The sequence below is a fragment of the Eimeria mitis genome, genomic scaffold (assembly GCF_000499745.2).
Source record: "Eimeria mitis Houghton genomic scaffold, Emh_scaff2531, whole genome shotgun sequence".
In the NCBI taxonomy this organism is placed as follows: Eukaryota; Apicomplexa; class Conoidasida; order Eucoccidiorida; family Eimeriidae; genus Eimeria; species Eimeria mitis.
Genome location: NW_013570871.1, coordinates 4,669 through 4,878, shown reverse-complemented (window position 1 = coordinate 4,878; position 210 = coordinate 4,669). Strand labels below are relative to the sequence as shown.

At 64.8% G+C, this 210-nt stretch overlaps 1 protein-coding gene across 1 annotated transcript in view; it reads left to right on the top strand.

Moving 5' to 3' along the window:
- Positions 1–6: 6 nt before the first annotated feature.
- EMH_0055150 (uncharacterized protein) overlaps positions 7–210 on the top strand; it is a gene marked incomplete at both ends in the record, with an annotated part of 786 nt that continues 582 nt past the window's right edge. Inside the window, one exon of the mRNA XM_013497201.1 lies at positions 7–210. Within this exon, the coding sequence (XP_013352655.1) occupies positions 7–210 (204 nt within the window).

Genomic DNA, 210 nt, shown 5'->3' with positions numbered 1-210 from the left:
CGGTGTATGCACACAGGGGGGCCCCCCCACGGCTGCAGTGAGGGGCCCCCAGCAGCAGCAGCAGCAGCAGATGGAGAACATAGACAGACGGCGTGCGGAACAGATAAACAGCTGCAGCAGCAGCAGCAGCAGCAACAGCAGCAGCAGCAGCAGCAGCAGCGGGAGTCGTCAGCAAGGCCCCCCTTAGCGGGTTCCCCGTCTGCAGCAACT